Below are 22,502 nucleotides of genomic sequence, written 5' to 3' on the forward strand. Positions count from 1 at the left end.
GGAACACTAACGGAGCTTTATGAAAATGACCGTAAGTTTGTTTAAAAACTATGCCCCAGAAAGGTTTTATAGTTATTAGAATTTGCATGAATTATCATTAACTAGATGACCTACGCCTCTGCTCTCTTTGCGGAGGAGTTCTCCTATCTCCGAGCTAATGCCCTATACCAACTTTTGCCTTTTAACTCTTCCTAGAAATGTCTGAAAATCGACCCACAAAATTGGCCTAAATATAATTGACCCCTCCTAAGACTTAAAGCCCAACTACACTCATGGAATCTCCAGAATAGTCTTCTACGCCCTTAAAGCTAATAGAATCAATTAATATTTTTTTTAACTGAGCCCCAGAAATGTTTTATAGTTATTAGAATTTATATGAATTTGCCCCCCTTTATCTCATTAACTAGATGACCTACGCCTCTGCCCTCTTTGCGGAGGAGTTCTCCCATCTCCGAGTTAATGCCCTATACCAACTTTTGCCTTTTAACTCTTCCTAGAAATGTCTGAAAAGCGACCCACAAAATTTACCTAAATATAATTGACCCCTCCTAAGACTTAAAGCCCAACTACACTCATGGAATCCCCAGAATAGTCTTCTACGCCCTTAAAGCTAATAGAATCAATTAATTTTTTTTTTAACTGAGCCCCACAAATGTTTTATAGTTATTAGAATTTATATGAATTTGCCCCCCTTTATCTCATTAACTAGATGACCTACGCCTCTGCCCTCTTTGCGGGGAGTTCTCCTATCTCCGAGCTAATGCGCTATACCTACTTTTGCTTTTTAACTCTCCTCGCAAATGCACGGAAAAGTCCAATGAATGTATGCAGAATGAAGCAAAATATATTTAATTCGTTGCAAAAAAAAGTCTTAAATTCGCAACAAAAATGACCATTTTAAAACTATGTAAAGTGGTTTGTGTCTTCGCTAACAAGAACTTTTTCTTCACACCCTTTGTTCCCCTTACTGCAATCTAATCAACATTATACAAAAATGTTTATTATATATTTCGATTTTATTTAATATTTTAGTATACTATAACATTGAGAAAAACTTATACATATAAATAGTTAAAACTTAATTTAATTGAATATAAAAATAATTCATAATAAAAACAGTATGTAAAATATTTGTCCAGAAAATTATAAATATTTTCTATATCGACAAGATGAGATTAACGAGAATAGTATATTCAATTTTTCTATGAAGGTGATTTGTTATATTCTCTTGATTTAAGATTACTTTAAAAGCCTTTGGCTTATATTCAAATACAATTTGTCTTAACTAACATTAAATTTAAAATTTAATTTACTAAAATAAATGCAATTATCATATAATATATTTATATATCTTTGAGCTTTATCATTGCTACTAATTTCATTACAAACATTCGAATTTAAATATAATTAAAAGAACTAATGGTCGTTTGTGCTAGTTTTGAGTTGATTTAAGGAAAATATAATATATTTCTTGTTCTGGCATAAATTTGCTTTTATTTTAGTTTTTTTTTTTTTGTATAACCTATATTGTCCTAATGGAGCTTAAAAGTTTATTGCTAAGTAATCACAATGTTTACCAAGTCATCCAATGGCAGCTCTGTGTTATTCGTATTAATGGAATGGAGATTAAGATTAGTAGCCGCCGCCACATCATCTTCATCGTGCATTTTTTTCATATGCCCTACAAAGATATATGAAAACAAAGAATTATGTTAACAATTTCATCGTAACCACCGTTGCCACTCGTGTCAAAAATAATTTACCAAAATTTTACCAAAAATCTACCAAATTTAAAAATTCTTATTTTGAAGGAAGTTTTTTATTTCTATAAGAAATTTTCCAAAATTTTATTTCTATAGAAATTTTTTTCAAAATTTTATTTCTATAGAAAATTTTGTCAAAATGTTATTTCTATAGAAATTTTTTTAAAAATTTTATTTCTATAGAAAATATTATTTCTAATTTTTTTCAAAATGTTATTTCTATAGAAAATATTGTTAAAATGTTATTTCTATAGAAAATTTTGTCAAAATGTTATTTCTATAGAATTTTTTTCAAAAAATTTATTCCTGTAGAAAATTTTATCAAAATTTTATTTCTATAGAAAATTTTGGCAACATTTTATTTCTATAGTAAATTTTTCAAAATTTTATTTCTATAAAAATTTTGTCAAAATTTAATTTCTATAGGAAATTTTGTCAAAATTTTTTTCTATAGACAATTTTATAAAAATGTTATTTCTATAGGAAATTTTATATGTTTTTCTATAGAAAATTGTGTCCAAAATTTATTGCAAACATAATTTACCAAAATTTTAAGAAAATTTTACCAAAAATCTACCAAATTTAAAAACTCTTATTTTGAAGAAAGTTTTTTTATTTCTATAGAAAATTTTGTCAAAATTTTATTTTTATCAATTTTTTTTTTAATTTTATTTCTATAGAATTTTTTGTCAAAATTTTATTTCTATAGAATTTTTTCTATAGAATTTTTTTATTTCTATAGAATTTTTTTTTTCACAATTTTATTCCTGTAGAAAATTTTATTTCTATAGAAAATTTTTGCAAAATTTTATTTCTTAATTCTATAGAAATTTTTATTCTCTATTGGAAAATTTTATTTCTATAGTAAATTATTCAAAATTTTATTTCTATAAACATTTTGTCAAAGTTTAATTTCTATAGGAAATTTTGTCAAAATTGTTTTCTATAGACAATTTTATAAAAATGTTATTTCTATAGGAAATTTTATATGTTTTTCTATAGAAAATTGTGTCCAAAATTTATTCCAAAATAATTTACCAAAATTTTAGGAAAATTTTACCAAAAATCTACCAAATTTAAAAACTCTTATTTTGAAGGAAGTTTTTTTATTTCTATAGAAAATTGTGTTAAAATTTTATTTCTATCAAATTTTTTTTTAAATTTTATTTCTACAGAATTTTTTGTCAAAATTTTATTTCTATAGAATTTTTTCTATAGAATTTTTTTATTTCTATAGAATTTTTTTTTTTCAAAATTTTATTCCTGTAGAAAATTTTATTTCTATAGAAAACTTTAGCAAAATTTTATTTCTTAATTCTATCGAAATTTTTATTTTCTATTGGAACATTTTATTTCAATGGAAATTTTTCAAAATTTTATTTCTATAAAAATTTTTAATTTCTATAGGAAATTTTGTCAAAATTATATTTCTATAGACAATTTTATAAAAATGTTATTTCTTAAGGAAATTTTATATTTTTTTCTATAGGAAATTGTGTCCAAAATTTATTCCAAAAATAATTTACCACAATTTTAAGAAAATTTTACCAAAAATCTACCAAATTTAAAAACTCTTATTTTGAAGGAAGTTTTTTATTTCTATAGAAAATTTTTTCAAAATTTTATTTCTATCAATTTTTTTTTTCAAAATTTTATTTCTATAGAATTTTTTGTCAAATTTTTATTTCTATAGAAAGTTTTGTCAAAATTTTATTCCTGTAGAAAATTTTATAAAATTTTATTTCTATAGAAAATTTTGCCAAAATTTTATTTCAATAGTAAATTTTGTCAATATTTTATTTCAATAGAAATTTTTCAAAATTTAATTTCTATAAAAATTTTGTCAAAGTTTAATTTCTATAAGAAATTTTGTCAAAATTTTATTTCTATAGACAATTTAATAAAATGTTATTTCTAAAGGAAATTTTATATTTTTTCCTATAGAAAATTGTGTCAAAAACTTATTCCTATAGAAAATTTTGTCAGAATTTTATTTCTATAAAAAATTTTATCAAAATTTTATTTCTATAGAAAATGTTGTTAAAATTTAATATCTATAGAATATTTTGTTAAAAGTTAATTTCTATGGGAAATGTTGTCAAAATTTTATTTCTGTACAGAATTTTGCCAAAATATTATTTCTTTAGAAAATTTTGCCAAATTTTATTTCTTTAGAAAATTTTGTTAAAATTTAATTTCCATGGGAAATTTTGTTAATATTTTATTTCTATAGGAAATTTCGCCAAAAATTTTATTTCTTAAGGAAATTTTATCAAAATATTATTTTTATCAAAATTGAGGTATCTCTTAGTTGGAGTGGAATATTTTACAAAATCTACCAAAATATCAAGAATTCTACCAATTTACAAAACAATAAAAAATTTTAAATTTTTGGTAGAATTCATTCATATTGTTATTTAATTAAATGGTAAATTTATTTTGGATTTTATATAATTAATTAGTTGTAGTGGCAATGCGCTATTATTGGCCTTACTGGTTATTGCATTGTCTTAAATAAATAAATAAATAAATTCTACCAAATGTGGCAACCGTAATCGTAACATAGAACAGATTTTGTGGATTATGTCTGTTTTACTTGTTTTATGTAGGTTCTTAATTTTTTATTATGTTCAATAAACAAAATGTTTAGGTTTTTATTACTTACATTTAAATTTTATATGGGTCACAAAACTTTCACTGCACAAATCGCATTTGTAATAGGTCTTCCCACTGTGTATTCGTTCATGAAGCCGTAGCGATTTTTCAAAAAGATACGATCGTCCACAAGTTGTACAGGTGAAATTTTTTTCAAGAACTAAAAAGAGTAAAAGAAAATTTTATTTAAATCCAAATTATTGAAACTAAAGGGATAATTAGGATCTTTAAATATCCCCTAAGGGAAATTGATGTAAATTGCTAATGTCGGACCTATCACAAGACTGATACTGATAATCCAGTTTATCGCAATTTTTAAATTTGATTTAAAAAAAAAAAAAAAATAGATTAGAGAAATACAATTATTAGAATAGTCTATTTCCAAAAATGTTCCTTTCTGTTGGCGGTTCATATGCCCAAAATGAACAGAGATTGGCCGAGACTGGTTCATGGAGTGGTCCCAAAATTTTATTTCTATAGAAAATTTTGCCAAAATTTTATTGCTATAGAAAATTTTGCCAAAATTTTATTTCTATAGAAATTTTTGCCAAAGTTTTATTTCTATAGATAATTTTGCCAATAATTTATTTCTATAGAAATTTTTGCCAAAATTTTATTTCTATAGAAAATCTTGCCAAAATTTTATTTCCATAGAAAATTTTGCCAAAATTTTATTTCTATCGAAAATTTTCTTAAAACTTTATTTCTATAGAAAAATTTTGCCAAATTTTTATTTCTATAGAAAATTTTGCCAAAATTTTATTTCTATAGAAAATTTTGCCAAAATTTTATTTCTATACAAAATTTTGCCAAATTTAATTTCAAAATTTTAGTTGCAAAGAAAATTTAGCCAAAATTTTATTTCTATAGAAAATATTGCCAAAATTTTATTTCTATAAACAATTTTGCCAATATTTTACTTCTATAGGAAATTTTGCCAAAATTTTGCTAAAATTTTACTTCTATAGAAAATTTTGCCAAAATTTTATTTCAATAGAAACCTTTGTCAATATTTTATTTCTATAGAAAATGTTGCCAAAATTTTATTTCTATAGAAAATGTTGCCAAAATTTTATTTCTATAGAAAATGTTGCCAAAATTTTATTTCTATAGGAAATATTGCCAAAATTTTATATCTATAGAAAAGTTTGCCAAAATTTTATTTCTATAGAAAATTTTCTTAAAACTTTATTTCTATAGAAAAATGTTGCCAGAATTTTATTTCTATAGAAAATTTTGCCAAAATTTTATTTCTATACAAAATTTTGCCAAAATTTGATTTCTATACAAAATTTTGCCAAATTTAATTTCTATAAAAATTTGTCCAACATTTTATTTCTATACAAAATTTTGCTAAAATTTTATTTCTATAGAGGACTTCGCCAAAGTTTTATTTCCATGGAAAATTTTGCCAAAATTTTATTTCTATAAAAAATGTTTCCAATATTTTATTTCTATAGAAAATTTTGCCAAAATTTTATTTCTATAGAAAATTTTGCCAAAATTTTATTGCTATAGAAAATTTTGCCAAAATTTTATTTGTATAGAAAATTTTGCCAAAATTGTATTTCTATAGAAAATATTGCCAAAATTTTATTTCTATAGAAAATATTGCCAAAATTTTATTTCTATAGGAAATTTTGCCAAAATTTTATTGCTATAGAAAATTTTGCCAAAATTTTATTTGTATAGAAAATTTTACCAAAATTTTAGTTGCAAAGAAAATTTTGCCAGAATTTTATTTCTATAGAAAATATTGCCAACATTTTATTTCTATAAAAAATTTTGCCAATAGTTTACTTCTATAGAAAATTTTGCCAAAATTTTATTTCTATAGAAAATTTTGCTAAAATTTTCCTTCTATAGAAAATTTTTCCAAAATTTTATTTCTATAGAGGACTTTGCCAAAGTTTTATTTCCAGTGAAAATTTTGTCAAAATTTTATTTCAATGGAAATTTTTGCCAAATGTTATTTCTTTAGAAAATATTGCCAACATTTTATTTGTATAGAAAATTTTGCCAACATTTTATTGCTATAGAAAATTTTGCCAAAATTTTATTTCTATAGAAAATTGTGCCAAAATTTTATTTCTATACAAAATTTTGCCAAAATTTTATTTCTATACAAAATTTTGCCAAATTTAGTTTCTATAAAAATTTGTCCAACATTTTATTTCTATACAAAATTTTGCTACAATTTTATTTCTATAGAGGACTTTGCCAAAGTTTTATTTCCATGGAAAATTTTGCCAAAATTTTATTTCTATAAAAAATTTTGCCAATATATTATTTCTATAGAAAATTTTGCCAACATTTTATTTCTATAGAAAATTTTGCCAAAATTTTATTGCTATAGAAAATTTTGCCAAAATTTTATTTGTATAGAAAATTTTCCCAAAATTTTATTTCTAACGAAAATATTGCCAACATTTTATTTCTATAGAAAATATTGCCAAAATTTTATTTGTATAGAAAATTTTGCCAAAATTTTATTTCTAACGAAAATATTGCCAACATTTTATTTCTATAGAAAATATTGCCAAAATTTTATTTGTATAGAAAATTTTGCCAAAATTTTATTGCTATAGAAAATTTTGCCAAAATTTTATTTGTATAGAAAATTTTACCAAAATTTTAGTTGCAAAGAAAATTTTGCCAAAATTTTAGTTGCAAAGAAAATTTTGCCAAAATTTTATTCCATAAAAAATTTTGCCAATAGTTTACTTCTATAGAAAATTTTGCCAAAATTTTATTTCTATAGAAAATTTTGCTAAAATTTTCCTTCTATAGAAAATTTTTCCAAAATTTTATTTCTATAGAGGACTTTGCCAAAGTTTTATTTCCAGTGAAAATTTTATTTCAATGGAAAATTTTGTTAAAATTTTATTTCAATGGAAAATTTTGCCAAAATTTTATTTCTATAGAAAATTTTGCCATAATTTTATTTCTATAGAAAATATTGCCAAAATTTTATTTCTATAAAAAATTTTGCCAATATTTTACTTGTATAGAAAATTTTGCCAAAATTTTATTTCTATAGAAAATTTTGCCAAAATTGTGTCTCTATAGAAATTTTACCGGTACCGGTCTATTCTCCGGTCATTTTCGATCTATTTCCCTATACATATAAATATGTCACTATATTGACCTCTCAAACTTAGACACTCTGAAAACAGAAAACCTCCCAAAATTGCACCATTGCCGTGAGACGTAGGCGACCTTGGGAGTCCACTTCTGAGAGGTTTCACTGTATATATTGATCTTACGTACATCCAGAGTGATATCCTTTTTTGTGGTCTTTCAAATCATTTTTCTGTCCTAAGTCTAAGTTAGTCTTACGGTATAATTTTAGTCCTTTGAAGGTGCTCTATGGAAATATTGTCGAAAGACAAAGATAACTTTCACCCATAAATGTTTACCTTCGTGACTTCTTCGATGCTGTGTCAAGACATATTTCAAGGCAAATCCTTTTCCGCAAATGTCGCAAACATTGGGTTTCTCTAATGAATGTGTTTTTAAATGCCACTTCATATCCTGTGAACGTTTGAAACGTTTAGGGCACTGTGGACAAGCATGAGGTCTGAAAGATAAGAAAAAAGTTAATGTATTTGGTTTTACATGAGGGCATCATTATCAGAGAATGAAGCTGATCCATTTATCCGGCGGATAAGTTGATACAAATTTGTCTATTCGGCGGTGCACAATTATCCATTATAAAATCAATTATATAAAAAGTTATGCGAATAGTCATGAGATTAGTTTTACAACCAATCTTACAATCAAATTTTCCGAATTTAATGTTTAATTTGCGTCTAAATTTGAGTCGACATATTCGGCGACGGCGTCAACTGGCAAAAAACGGGTCGGTGGCGGCTTCATTCTCTGATCATTATCCTACCTTCCTTCGGTCGAATGCACAGCCATGTGTCTCTCTAAGGCAGACTTCATATTGAAACGTTTATCACATTTTTCGCATTGAAATAGGCCGGTAAAACTTTTTGGCTTTTTATTCATAACGATACGTTTGTTATTTGCTATTTTTACAGCTCCCTTATTTTCTTTATGGTCCTCGAGCATATGGTCTTTCAGAATGTGCTCATTTTCATATCGTTTGTGACATAACATACATTCAGTTTTCTCAATCAATGTTAAATTATCCAAATGAAATTCGAGCATGTGAAGACGTTTTTCGAAATACGAAGTGAAAACTGTAAATAAAAAAGCGAAAACCAATGGCGATGAAAGACTATGGAGGCATTTTAGTGCGCCGTTCATACTGTACTTTTATTTGGACGACTTTTATGGGAATTTATATAAAACGAATGGCAGCACTGATTAGTCTCTTAAGGTAAGTACTATGTTCGCTTTTCGCGTTGAAATTTTCGTGGTTACCTTATTAAAACAGTTCAATATAAAGCAGATAAATTAACTCAATTGATGCGCTGTTTCTTGTTTCCCTAGATTTTGACAAGACTTTACAGGAATAAGTTTGTTTTCATTTATAATTTTGATTATTTGAGGAAAAGTAATCGCGAAAATAAAGTGGTTTTCAACTCGAAAACCGAACATAGTACCCACCTTTAAGCGTAGTACTTGCACGTTTTCGCACGAAAAACTGTTACACTCCATATAAAAAACGTTAGTGCGGAATAAATGCGAAATCTTTGTTTTGAGCATTTTCCAACAAATATATAAACAACGAAAAAATGAGCGGGCATATTATTTCGCATAAATAAGTTAACATCCCTGGGTTTGAGACCCTATTTACGGACATAGAAGAAGATATTCGGTTTTCGCAGAAACAAACTTAGTACTAAGCATTAACGATTTCAATTAATCCAAACCAGGGTTGCCATGTGTTTTATATAAAATTACAAAAAGTCGATCAAGTAAAAGTATAGTACGAACGGCGTCTAAGGTGATATTCATTCTTAATGGGTCATGCGGAGGCTCATGGCTTTTAGGACAAATTCTGCTGGACGCCATAAAAAGTTCTATCGGATATTTCGGAAATCGATAAGAGCCTCTCGGTATTTTCCGTAGCAAATGTAAAGGATCGATAAAAAGTTCTCGAAAAAATTTAGGGAAGCGAAATAATCTTTTAAGTGACTGAAAAACACGATGCAATATCTGACCAATTGACATCATATCCACACCAAAAATTTGGTCTATTTTTAGGCTGAGTGAAAAATACGATGCAATCTCTAATCAATTGACATCATATCCACACCAAACATTTGGTCTATTTTTAGGCGTAATTCAGCTAAATTTGTCCAATATATGACTACGTCTGAAGGACCCATAAAACAAACCTTCAGGACATCGAGCACATTTATAAGGTTTTTCACCACCATGTTGGCGGAAAATGTGCCATCTTAAAGTTTTCAAATGGAAGAAATCTGAAATATTAAATTTATTATTAAAATATAATTATTCCGTATGGTTTTATGAAGAAATTTGAGCTATTACTTACATTTGCCACAGAACGAGCACACTTCTTGACTTCGAAAGCCCGTATGCGTTTCCTCATGCACTTTCAAATGCCTCTGATTGATAAAGAGACGATCACAGTAACTGCATTTTAGCTGCTCCTTTGGATTGTGCCATTTCATATGGTAGTTTAGGCTTTTACTCGAGCAAAAACTTTTTGCACACAGAGTACAATCAAAATCGGTACCACTGTGATATTTTTCCACATGATTTTTTAAATTAATTTTATCTGCATACTTTTTGCCGCATGTATCACAGGAGTGCAACTTTTGACTGTGCACCTCTTTAAGATGTGTAGTCCGTGAGGCCGCGTCCATAAAACTAACGCGACAATAGGGACAATTATAAGGTTGCTCTGAGCTATGCAATTCGGTGATATGGGCCAAAAGATCTCGTTGAGTTTGAAAGTTTTCCGTTGCGCTATTCTTCCATTTATAACAATATTTACATTCAAATGATATATTTAAATCGTTCTCGGTAACGGTTATATTTTCGTTGTCATTTGTTATGTGATACGATTGATTTACTGTACAATATATATTGTTTTGATTTTGATCTTGGTCGATTTCGTTTTCTATATAATTATCATCGGTTTCCTCGATGATATCTAGCTCATCGATTAGCTCTTCTATGAGATCGTTTTCATCTAAATCGTTGGTATCTTCTGGTAGTATTTCATCGTTATTTGTTATAGAAGTTCCATTACTATCGCTTATAAAATTTGTGTGTTCTCCAAAATTTTGTTTTTCATTTGGATTTTCTACTAAAACGGCAGTGTCATTAATATTTAAACTTGTTATGGTTCTAAATGAAACCTCGGTGTTATTGTGTTCGTCATCTATTTTTAAAATGCCATTGAGTGTTTCATGGTTATCTGAAATTTAAGAATTTAAATTCATTAGACTCATTGACCATTTTTAGTATATGTTTAGATTTTCGCATAGCATCAATATAGACTGATCTCCCGATTTAGTAATACCTCGATATACACCGATTTCACTTCTTGAGGGTATATTCTAATCATTTGAATAATAGGGGTAAAAATCTACAGATTTTAGATTTCAAATCAAGGTGTTATTTAATCATTTTCTCGCACAATTACACGAGATGTTTATGATTCCTCTAAAACTTTCCTCTAAAACTAAAACAAAAATGGTTGTTATAAATCCAGAATTTGAACTAGTCTGCATAGGTAAAGGGTGGTTAAAATTTCAAGGGCCGATGTTGATTTTGAATGAAACACAAACTGTTTAGGAAATTATTGTAATATTATTTTATTATGATATATTGGTATTACTCAATTAAAGGGTGATACGGTCAAAATTTGGTCAAGGGAAAATGCGTGTAAATCGGTGAAATCGTTTATTTAAAAAAATCAAATTAAATTAAATTTCTTTTTCAAGTTCAATTAGTATAAAATTCAGGAAAAATATTCAGTTAGGCTTTCGCTTTTCCAAATCCGAATTGCCGGGCCTCACGCTTGACACCTGCCATCAGATTTTGTACAGCCACCTTGTCCACCTTCTTCGCCGCGAAAGCCAGTTTGCCTTGAACTGCTGCTCGTCCTTAGCAGTTTTTTGGTCTTCTTTAGGTTCCGCTTGACAATAGCCCAGTATTTCTCAATTGGGCTGGAGCTCTGGCGTGTTGGGAGGGTTCTTGTCCTTGGGAACCACCTGCACGTTGTTGGCGGCGTACCACTCCATGGCCTTTTTACCGTAATGGCAAGATGCCAAATCCGACCGAAACAGTACGGAACAACCGTGTTTCTTCAGGAAAGGCAGCAGACGTTTATTCAAACACTCTTTCCATAAGCGTAGGAAGGCCTCTGGTGAGGGGGCTTAGACCCCCCCCCAGAAAAATTTTAGCCCCCCCCAGAATTTGAAACTCTATTAATGATTTTTCATTTTTCAATAAATGTCAATATTTTTTTTTAATTTTTAGAAAAATAAAACAAGTATATACAATTGCACAAAGTTCCGCTAATGACTTTCATGAACAATCGAATTACTTGGGTTGTGGTAGCAGTTGCCGATGGCAATGTTTGAAGTCAGATATTTATGAAATAAAGCTGTGGTTGAACTTATGATTGATTTCGTTTAGTCAATTTAATTAAAAAAATAGTAATTGATATTAAAACATTCTTTCATAAATTAATATCTTAATAATGCTGCGAAAAAGCGTTGCCTAAAAAGTAGTGAAAATGTTTTTTTTTGGGTCTAGAAGTGGTGCAAAATTGGCGGAGAAGCAATGAATGTAATATGAGCTTGTCATAGGACAAATGTTCACCGTTCAACAGCCGTTGCAATAAATTTGCATCACTTCTTAAGGTGAGATCCGAATTCAGTGTTTTGAATGTGAATTAAAAAATTTTGTGATATTTTCCCAAATAAATAATTTTTATATTGTTTTTATGATTTTTAATGCATTCTGACGCTTATTTGAAACGTCTTTCCTCGAATAATTTCCAAACTTATCGATTTTTCTATAATGGATTTAGCAGTTTTGTGGCAAAATTTGAATAATTTGTACCAATTTATTTATTCTTACTCTTTATTTAAACTATAAAAAAAAAGAAAACAAAAAATTACACTTAAAAATAAGGAAAAAAAAAAATAAGTAAAAAATGAAGTAGTTAAAATAATTGAGGACATTTTTGGAAGTACTTTTAAACTTGTGCCTTTAGAACAACTCCCAATTTTCTTGCTGGGAAAAGTGTGGAACTACTTTTAGTTGCTTTATTATAAATTAATTGTCGAGTTATTTTGATGCCCAATTTTTTATTCAATTTTATGAAATAAAACATTAATTGAACCTATAAGTTCAGTCTATAAATTTTTAGCTAGGGGGGCTATAGCCCCCCCTAGGAAAATTGTCTAGCTACGCTAATGACTATTTCACGTAAATTTCTTGTTTGACAGTCCCCGAAGCTATGAAAATGCTGCTTTTCAAGCCACAGGTACAGATGGCTTGCCAAACCAGATATTTCTTTGCGAACTTTGACAGTTTTATGTGCTTGAAAATATCTGCTACCTTTCCCCTTCCTTTTGCCGTATAAAACTCCTGTCCCGGAAGCTGCTTGTAGTCGGCTTTGACGTAGGTTTCGTCGTCCATTACCACGCAGTCAAACTTCGTCAGCATCGTCGTGTACAGCCTCCGGTATTTTGTTTATCATCGCGATTTGGAGTCACTACCTTCTTGTAAGTCGATAGTCCGGCTCGTTTTTTGGCTCGATGCACGGTTGTAGACGATACACTCAGCTTAGTTGCGGCATCTCGGAGAGAGAGGTTAGGGTTTGGCTTGAAACTACCGGCAATTCTCTTTGTCGTCTCAGCGGCTTCCGGTTTTCGATTTCCCCCCGATCCAGACTTCCTGGCTGTCGACAAACGTTCCCCAAACACTTTAATTACATTTGTAACGGTTGATTTGGCAACTTTTAGCGATTTTGCCAGCTTTGCGTGCGAGTAGCTCGGATTTTCGCGATGCGCGAGCGAAATTTTGATACGCTGCTCTTCTTGCTTGGACGGCATTTTGACAACTGAAGAGTGAATTCCAAAGTAAAAATTGGAGCAACATTCTACACACACACACCTTCAAAATGAGGGGTGTACAGGTTTTTTTAAATGCAAAATTGAAAGAAATACGTCAAGTTTATATTGACCACATTTTGACCGTATCACCCTTTATTCTGTCCATTGTGATACCACATTACCTAAAAGTACCTATTACACCCGCCGATCGATTCTTCTATATTAAGCTCATTGACGAGAGTCAACCTTCTTATAGATGAGGTCGACGGGTTTTCACATTCCAGTGAAACCACTTTGATACTGAAATGTCACATGGTTTACCCCTTCTCGGTAATGCGATAAACCACTACTGAAAAACTTTGTGGTATTTGGACTAGACACTAACTATTAAACTCACGACCTTTTGTATTCAAAGCGGCCCTGCCTGAATACAAAGGGTCGTTGAATCCCAACGGTGGAAGAATTTAAATTTCAGAAATGGGAGGACATTATCTTTTCTGCCGATCTTTGCCTTCTTCTTATCCTCGATCTTCGGAGTACAACAGTGGATCCATTTTTCAACAACTGTTATGGAACTTTGCAGAAACACCCTCGGATTATACACCAAACGACAAACACCGCTGTGAAATGGCCTCAGGGTTTTGCTCCTTGTCCAGAATGAGAAAGTGGGTGTATCATATTCATCATTTCTTATTCTTAGAACAGCAAATGTCTGTTTATACCAATTTTTCAAAGTTAGGTTAAAGTGGTAGCCCGATTAAGTTTCAGGCTCACTTAGACTATTCAGCCCATTGTGATACCACATTCAACTAAAAGTACCTATTACATATGGGCACTTCTAGCTGAACCTTCTGCTGAATCTTCTCGAGTATTTTCTTCTGTTGAACCAATCAGATTGTTCCAAAAACATTATCAGACTGTTTAAGTTAACGTTTTCCAGGTCCGCCAGTAATTGATTCCTTTTCCTCCGCATCATGACAGCTCATACAGTAGTTATTATACTTCGCGCCAATAGTTTTTGCAAAATCACCTATCAGGAGTTATATCCGACGTCTTGAGAACACTAGCATATCTAGTGTGCGGTTTAAGTTTAGAAAGTATTGTCTATTCTAGTGTCTAGTCTAAACTATGTGGCTTCAATGTATTCTATGACCAATATTAAATGCTGACAATGTCTTAATTATTGAACTCGGATTCACAATATTGCATGCGTCCCCTCCATGTCTACTACAACCACAATTTATCGACAGTCAACGAATTTTTAATACAATCAATTTGTCGCTATGATAAACTGCTAGAATAGTAATATGTAATCTAATTTCACATGGAATATATGGCACGCATAGCTTAGGTACTCATTGACCAATTAAATATGTAATATAATTTAAGAGGATAATAGCAAAAGTGTTTATCTTCATCCCAAAGGACCAAACACATAAAGCAATAGACACATAATAAATGTCATTTTCATGAAATCCCCACTCACTCTATGTATAATACATAAACAAAAGGAGTACATAATAAATGTCATTTTCATGAAATCCCCACTCACTCTATGTATAATACATAAACAAAAGGAGTAAGAACAACAACAACAACAACCATTATGGTAATTAAAAATAATGGCCTATATTAAAAATGCAAATCGTTGAAATACCCATAAATATGTCTGAACAGGATATGCTATAATCGTATGCATGTTCCATGTGCAGGTGTATGTGCTTCAACAAACTATGAACATAAACACCCGGAAGTCTAAATAGCTATTAACTGGAATGAGCAAAATGCAAGTGTGGGAGGAAGGAAGGATCAAACAAAAAAAAGTACTTAGTAAGAGCCAATAGATTGAAGATATGTGTTGGTTTCCATGTTAGGTACACTCAAACAAATTTTGGCAAATATCGCACATATTTATATGGCCCACGAAAATTTTATTATTGAGAAAACAGGAAATATGCATGTTGGGTATATGTTATGGTTTACAAATGCTCGAGATTTTGAGGACATATTTTTTGTTGTTTTTTAGTGAATGGGTTTCACATGCTGCAAAAGACTCAACGGAGGAATAAATAATTTTTTGCAGTTTTAGATGAGTGAGTTCGTGGATTTTTACCACATTATCCTCCGTGAATGTACAATTAGCTTAAAACTCCTTGATCCAATTTGTATGGTAACGGTCAAAGCAGAAAAGTCCCCAAATAGCCCTTGGATTCGCCCTGCGCTCTTACAATTCTACAGTGAAAAAAATATTATCCTAATATGAAAGATTGTGCCCTAAATTTTAGGCTACAAGATATTAAGGAAAATTTTCTATAAAATAAAGAAATTTTTATTAAAAGAAATTTTACAATCTTATTAAGCGTTGTAATTTTTTCCATTACATTTTGACCATGAATCTTTGAAATTTGCAACCCTCCGGTAAAGTATATGGCGTTGAATTAAATAAATTTTCCAAAAAGTAAAGAAAATCGAAAAGTTTTTTATTTATAGATTTATAGAAATTAATTATGAAGCGAAATGAACAAATTTTCGCAAAATTTTAATCGTATCGAATGAAATTTGTTACTCCATGCGAAGTCGGTTTATATGGGTAACGTTATGGACCAATTTTTACTTGATTATTCAAACGCACATATCGACATCACATATAACATACAACTTCAACAGGATCGAATTAAATTTGACCCCACAAGAGGCTCCGGAAGCACGGTTGCCACAGTTGGTAGAATTCTACCAAAAAGGGTAGATTTTTTACTGGTTGGTAGATTGGTAGAATTCTTGATATTTTGACAGGTTTTGCAAAATATTCCTATCCAATTAAGTGGTACTATTTTCTATAGAAATAAAATTTTAACAAAAGTTTCTATAGAAATAAAATTTTGCAAAAATTTTCTATAGAAAAAAATTTTACAAAAATTTTCTATAGAAATAAAAATTTGACAAAATTTTCTAAAGAAATAACATTTCAACAAAATTTTTTATAGAAGTAAAATTTTCTCTAAGTTTTCTATAAAAATAAAATTTGGACAAAATTTTCTATAGAAATAAAATTTTGCAAAAATGATCTATATAAATAAAATTTTGCAAAAATTTTCTATAGAAATAAAATTTTGATAAAACTTTCTATAGAAATAAAATTTTGCAAAAACGTTGTATAGAAATAAAATTTTGCAAAAATGTTTTATAGAAATAACATTTTGACAAAATTTTCTATAGAAATAAAATTTTGACAAAATTTTCTATAGAAATAAAATTTTGACAAAATTTTCTATAAAAATAAAGAATTTACTATAGAAATAAAATGTTCTATAGAAATAAAATTTTGACAAAATTTTCTATATAAATAAAATTTTAACAAAATTTTCTGTAGAAATAAAATTGTAACAAAATTTTCTGTAGAAATAAAATTTTAACAAAATTTTCTGTAGAAATAAAATGTTGTCTAAATTTTCTATAGAAATAAAATTTGGACAAAATTTTCTATATAAATAAAATTTTGACAAAATTTTCTACAGAAATAAAATTTTGACAAAAGTTTCTATAGAAATAAAATTTTGCAAAAATTTTCTATAGAAATAAAATTTTGCAAAAATGTTCTATAGAAATAAAATTTTGACAAAATTTTCTATAGAAATAAAATTTTGACAAAATTTTCTATAAAAATAAAGAATTTATTATAGAAATAAAATTTTGCAAAAATTTTCTATAGAAATAAAATTTTGACAAAATTTTCTATAGAAATAAAATTTTGACAAAATTTTCTACAGAAATAAAATTTTGACAAAATTTTGTATAGAAATAAAATTTGGACACAATTTTCTACAGAAATAAAATTTTGACAAAAGTGTCTATAGAAATAAAATTTTGTAAAAATTACAATAAAGAATTTATTATAGAAATTAAATCCCAGCACAACAAATTTGTAAGTTCTTCCAAAGACACAACTTTAAAAGCACTTCCAGAAGATGCACTCCCAATGATGTTCTTTATTTTAACTACCCAGGAAGTTATTTTAATTCAATTTTTTATAACTTGGTTTTTTAATACTTTTAATGGGTAATTTTAATTTTTATTTGTTTCAAATACGTTAAAAACAGAGTAAGAATTCATAAAATGGTACAAATCATTTAAATTTTGTCGAAAAAAATGCTAAATCCAATCTGAAAAAATGTGAATTTTAGAAAGTATTTGAAGTCAAACATTTCCGACAAACGTTAGAATCCATTAAAAATTATAAAAAATTATAAAAATTATTTATTTGACAAAATATCACAGAATTTTTTAATTTACATTCAAAATATTGAATTCGGATCACACCTAAAGAAGTGATGCAAATTCAGTGCAACGGCTGTTGAAATGGAGGACTTCCATCCTATGACAAACCCATGTTAAATTCATCGCTTCTGCGTCAATTTTGCATCTCTTCCGGATCCAAAAAGAACATTTTCATTACTTTTTTGGCGACGCTTTTTGTGCTAGGAAGTTCTATAGAAATAAAATTTTGACAAAATGTTCTATAGAAATAAAATTTTATCTAAATTTCTATAGAAATAAAATTTGTACAAAATTTTCTATAGAAATAACATTTTGCAAAAATGTTCTATAGAAATAAAATTTTGCAAAAAATTTCTATAAAAATAAAGAATTTATTATAGAAATAAAATGTTCTATAGAAATAATATTTTGACAAAATTTTCTATAGAAATAAAATTTGGACAAAATTTTCTATAGAAATAAAATTTTGACACAATTTTCTATAGAAATAGAAATAAAATTTTGCAATAATGTTCTATAGAAATAAAATTTTAACAAAATTTTCTATAGAAATAAAATTTTGTCTAAATTTTCTATAGAAAAAATTTGGACAAAATTTTCTATAGAAATAAAATTTTGCAAAAATTTTCGATAGAAATAAAATTTTGCAAAAATTTTCTATAAAAATAAAGAATTTATTATAGAAATAAAATGTTCTATAGAAATAAAATTTTAACAAAATGTTCTATAGAAATAAAATTTTGACAAAATTTTCTATATAAATAAAATTTTGACAAAATTTTCTACAGAAATAAAATTTTGACAAAATTTTCTACAGAAATAAAATTTTGACAAAATTTTCTATAGAAATAAAATTTGGACTAAATTTTCTATAGAAATAAAATTTTGTCTAAATTTTCTATAGAAATAAAATTTGGACAAAATTTTCTATAGAAATAAAATTTTGCAATAATGTTCTATATAAATAAAATTTTAACAAAATTTTCTATAGAAATAAAATTTTGTCTAAATTTTCTACAGAAATAAAATTTTGCAAAAATTTTCTATAGAAATAAAATTTTGACAAATTTTTCTATAGAAATAAAATTTTGACAAAATTTTCTATAGAAATAAAATTTTGCAAAAATGTTCTATAGAAATAAAATTTTGCAAAAATGTTCTATAGAAATAAAATTTTGGCAAAATTTTCTATAGAAATAAAATTTTGGCAAAATTTTCTATAGAAATAAAATTTTGAAAAAATTTTGACAAAATTTTCTATATAAATAAAATTTTGACAAAATTTTCTACAGAAATAAAATTTTGACAAAATTTTCTATAGAAATCAAATTTTGACAAAATTTTCAATAGAAATAAAATTTGACAAAATTTTCAATAGAAATAAAATTTGACAAAATTTTCTATAGAAATAAAATTTTGACAAAATTTTCTATAGAAATATAATTTTCACAACATTTTCTAAGAAATAAAATTTTGACAAAATTTTCTATAGAAATAAAATTTTGACAAAATTTTCTATAGAACAATCTGGTTGGTTCAAGAGAAAAAAATAATCGAGAAGGTTCAGCGGTTAAAACTAGAAGTGTGGTATCACAATGGACTGAATAGTCTAAGTGAGCCTGAAACTTAATCGGGCTGCCACTTTAACCTAACCTAATCTTCTATAGAAATAAAATGTTGACAAAATTTTCTATAGAAATAAAACTTTGAAAAATTTTTCTATAGAAATAAATTTTGGAAAAAATTTTCTATAGAAATAAAATTTTGAAAAAAAAAAATCTATAAAAATAAAATTTTCTATAGAAATAAGATTTTGACAATATTTTCTATAGAAATAACATTTTGACAAAATTTTCTATAGAAATAAAATTTTGACAAAATTTTCTATAGAAACAAAATTTTCTAGAGAAATAACATTTTAACAAAATTTGCTATAGAAATAAAATTTTGACAAAATTTTCTACAGAAATAAAATTTTGACAATATTTTTTATAGAACAATCTGGTTGGTTCAACAGAAGAAAATGATTGAGAAGGTTCAGCGGTTAAAACTAAAAGTGCCCATATGTAATAGTTACTTTTAGTTAATGTGGTATCACAATGGACTGAATAGTCTAAGTGAGCCTGAAACTTAATCGGGCTGCCACTTTAACCTAACCTAACCTTCTATAGAAATAAAATTTTGACAACATTTTCTATAGGAATAAATTTTAACAAAATTTTGTACAGAAATAAAATTTTGACAACATTTTCTAAAAAAAAAAAATTTTAACAACATTTTCTATAGGAACAAATTTTAACAAAATTTTCTATAAATTTGCTCAACATTTTCAAAATAAGATTTTTTTAATTTGGTAGATTTTTGGTAAAATTTACCAAATTTTTTGTTGGTAGATTATTTTTGGCATGAGTGTCCGGAATTCAAATCTGGGTATTGGTTTATATGGGGGCTATATATAATTACGGACCAAGTTTCGCATGGTTGTTAGAGGGCGTATACTAACAGTACGTAACACGACGGTTTATATGGGGGCTATACCTAAACGGTCCGTTATGACCCATTTGCAATACCATCCGACCTACGTTAATATCGCTATATCGAATTTTACCACAACCCAGAATTTTACCACAATCGGAATGACAAAGTTAGTACACTCAAAAAAAGTGTACCCTATATGGTACTAAAGTCAATTTAATTATATTTTCGTTCACAGAATTATTATCTTTTGAGAAATTTTCCTTGATATTAATATTTTTTGAGTACGTTAGTTCATTTAACTACACAAGGAGAATACAAATAAAGCATACAGATTTACTAAATTCGAGTCTCTCACAAAATAGTTCAGAATTTCTTAAAATTTGTAAATTTTACCAATAATTCTACCGTCTTGAAAAACATTTTTGCAATCCAATTTGTTTATTTCAAACTATTTTATTATTATTTTATTATTATACTATTTATTTAACAGGTGAAGAAAAATAATTATGTCTAATAAATTGAAGGCTATAGAAATTAGAATTAGCCAGCGATGAGACGTGTATAGCCAGGCTTGTGTGGATTGATATATGACAATACCGATTCCTTAATCTTCATGTCCAAATTGTAATAACATCTAGAATAATTAATTTGGACAAACAGCAGCCAGCATTGATATATCGAAATATATTTACTTATTTTTGTGATATCTCGGTATGATATAGGCATTTGCATAGTTAAAATTTTCCAAAAATAACCTACATACGCTTCATGATGGAATCACTTTTTTGAGTGTATTTTAGTCGGTGTATTTGGTGGCTTAGTAGATGGTTGTTTATGATCCAAATCCAAAATCAAATAGGTTCATTGACCTGCCTCAATTAAAAACGAAACGAAAACAACGGCCACCAAAGAAATACTATTCAACACATACATTCATACCTTCATCCTATGGTTTGTCGTCATAGCTCAAATTTACTGCAAAATTTGTTGTATAGATGTGTGTATGTATGTAAATGGGAGAGAATGTACGTGGGTAGGTCTGTCTGTATATTACATTCCTTAAGTCTTGTGGACAAGTCAATCTGTCTGCTTATAACTTTTCGTCATTCTATACTCACCAGTTTTACTATTGCTCTCGAGTAGATTATTCTCAATGTGGTTTTTGGAGTAAACTGAAGTAGGTGGAGAAGTAGTAGAAATTGCTATTGGTGCTGGTGCTGCTGGTATTGTTGTTGTTATCATTACATTTTGAGAGGATGGTATTGTTGATATGGGTTCTATTGCTGCTGTTGTTGTTGTTGCTTTGGTGATTGTTAAATCGTTATCCTTTTCAGAACTGGACTGCTGGAACCCCTCGAATACTTCTTCGCCATCATCTTGTATACTTTGGGTATCGATTTTATCGAATATATTGCTTAAAATCTGTTGGGCTTCCATGCACTGGAGACGAAATTCGGAAACTGTGCAAAATTTCGAAAAACAATCCGTACATATTTTCTGTGGTAAACCATCATTACAGGATACCTATATATACAAATATTAAAAAAAAAAACAAAAGAGATATTCAAAAGTGCAGCTAAATGAAATTGATGATGACCTTAATTCCATAATTTGCAAATACACATAAGTACTTGGTAAGTTTCTAAGACAACAAGAGATATTTTGTTTTGTCTTTTTGTCATTGCAAGGAATTAAGATTGTGTAGTATCCAAAAAATATATTTTTTTATATATTACCTTAATTTTCCAACTATTTAATTCAATATGTATTCGTTCTGTCTCTGGTTTCCAATGCTGGGCATTGAATAAATCCAACCACTGGGTTGGATTATCAAAATCGCATTTAGCACAAGTACGACATGTTTCCATGGTGGTTTTGAAAATGATATTTAATGCAGCAGCAGCAGCTATACCACTTTCTACTTTAGCTTAGCTAATTTTAGTCCTTTTGTCTGTGGCCTATTTTTTTCTTTTCTCCTAATTTTTTTTTCAGCTTTTCAAATCCAAATCACAAAAGTCCATACACAAAAACAATCCATAATTGTGGTCTTGTCTATCTAACTAAGTGGCTGACTGGTGAATACAAAGAGTGCTTTCTCCAATTTGACATCCTTCGAAGTCGAGTTCCAATTGGCAACTGATGGCAAATTCTCCCAAAAATCGTTATTTCATTAAAAAACTGTTCAAAGTATGTCCTTTTTCTGTGTCGAAGGCACGAGCACTTGCACATACACATACACGATACACCGCACGAACAAGCCTAACAAAAATTATGTTATACGCTCGTGTGTGTATTTTATTTATTTTTTGCAATG

At 27.9% G+C, this 22,502-nt stretch overlaps 1 protein-coding gene across 1 annotated transcript; it reads right to left on the reverse strand.

Annotated features, from left to right (window-relative positions):
• Window positions 1-1,176: 1,176 nt before the first annotated feature.
• Window positions 1,177-22,306, reverse strand: LOC142221019 (uncharacterized). Its single transcript, XM_075290503.1, has 8 exons — window positions 21,925-22,306; window positions 21,307-21,712; window positions 9,892-10,782; window positions 9,731-9,817; window positions 8,317-8,626; window positions 7,838-7,998; window positions 4,429-4,578; window positions 1,177-1,681 (listed from the first exon to the last, which is right to left on the reverse strand). Exons 1-8 carry the CDS (start codon window positions 22,054-22,056, stop codon window positions 1,557-1,559), a joined length of 2,262 nt encoding a protein of 753 aa, XP_075146618.1. The 5' UTR covers window positions 22,057-22,306; the 3' UTR covers window positions 1,177-1,556.
• Between the last annotated feature and the right edge of the window lie 196 nt (window positions 22,307-22,502).

The sequence above is a fragment of the Haematobia irritans genome, chromosome 1 (genome assembly GCF_050003625.1).
Source record: "Haematobia irritans isolate KBUSLIRL chromosome 1, ASM5000362v1, whole genome shotgun sequence".
Classification (NCBI taxonomy): Eukaryota; Metazoa; Arthropoda; class Insecta; order Diptera; family Muscidae; genus Haematobia; species Haematobia irritans.

Excerpts from the sequence above, each read along its gene's own strand:
- LOC142221019 (XM_075290503.1), bottom strand. The coding sequence starts at position 22,056 with ATGGAAACATGTCGTACTTGTGCTAAATGCGATTTTGATAATCCAACC. Across the intron at positions 10,783-21,306 it reads CGAGAGCAATAGTAAAACTG|ATAACCATGAAACACTCAAT; the intron begins GTGAGTATAGAA and ends CTTAAATTTCAG. Across the intron at positions 7,999-8,316 it reads GTGCATTCGACCGAAGGAAG|ACCTCATGCTTGTCCACAGT; the intron begins GTAGGATAATGA and ends CTTATCTTTCAG.